The sequence below is a fragment of the Plasmodium reichenowi genome (genome assembly GCF_001601855.1).
Source record: "Plasmodium reichenowi strain SY57 chromosome Unknown, whole genome shotgun sequence".
Classification (NCBI taxonomy): domain Eukaryota; phylum Apicomplexa; class Aconoidasida; order Haemosporida; family Plasmodiidae; genus Plasmodium; species Plasmodium reichenowi.
Genome location: NW_017962201.1, coordinates 1 through 884, shown reverse-complemented (window position 1 = coordinate 884; position 884 = coordinate 1). Strand labels below are relative to the sequence as shown.

The 884-nt window shown below is 23.1% G+C and overlaps 1 protein-coding gene across 1 annotated transcript; it reads right to left on the bottom strand.

Moving 5' to 3' along the window:
- Positions 1-51: 51 nt before the first annotated feature.
- Positions 52-849, bottom strand: PRSY57_0003900B (plasmepsin VI; the record flags this gene model as incomplete). Its single annotated transcript, XM_020114138.1, has 4 exons — positions 52-225; positions 332-435; positions 571-656; positions 797-849. Coding segments are annotated over 4 exons (417 nt in total), but the record flags the coding sequence as incomplete, so codon positions are not given.
- Between the last annotated feature and the right edge of the window lie 35 nt (positions 850-884).

Genomic DNA, 884 nt, shown 5'->3' with positions numbered 1-884 from the left:
TTCACATATTTATTTTTACACATTGTAATTATCTCATTTTTGCTTGCTTACAGTGTCCCCTTCTTCTATTATATAATCTTCCGGCATAAAATCAAGGGTAATCTCCTTCCCTTCGACGTTTTTTAAAACAAATGAAATAATAGGCAAACTTTCCTTATTTGAACAGTCCCTTTCTAAATTGATCTTTTCTAATAACGGTTGAATGAAAGTAGACGGTCCAGTTATCTTAAAAAAAAAAAAAAATTAAATTAAAATAAAATAAAATAAATGTTACATAATTTCCAAAGGGATAAATTAAAAAAAATAAAAAAAAATAAATATTAGTCATTACTAAACTAGATCCTGTATCAATTGCAGCTCTACATTTTTTACTTTCACAAAGAAATAAATTTTTGTGAGATAGTTGTATATCTAGAAGATTTATTTCCCAGTAATCTTATCAGAATAATTGAATGAATAAATAAATAAATAAATAAATATATATATATATATATATATATATATTTATATTTTTCATATCATTAAAAATTCTTATAAGTATTAGAACACTGTTTTTCTCATTCGTCCTACATAAAGATATAACAGGAAACCATTCAATTGACTTTCCTTCCACTGTATATTTCTTATTCGCCTTTCCAAAGGTAATTGCACCTGACCTGTTCATAAAAAAAAGAAAAAAAAAGAATTTTATAGGTAAATTGGCTAGCTACATATAGAATATACATACATACATACATATATATATATATATATATATACATGTGCATAAATGTTTTATTATCTTTCTTTTTTATACCTTTCTAATTTTTTTGGAACGTAAAAGGAAAAAATATTTCTCTTCAAAAGATTCTAACATTTGTGAATATAAAAATTTCCAATATTTA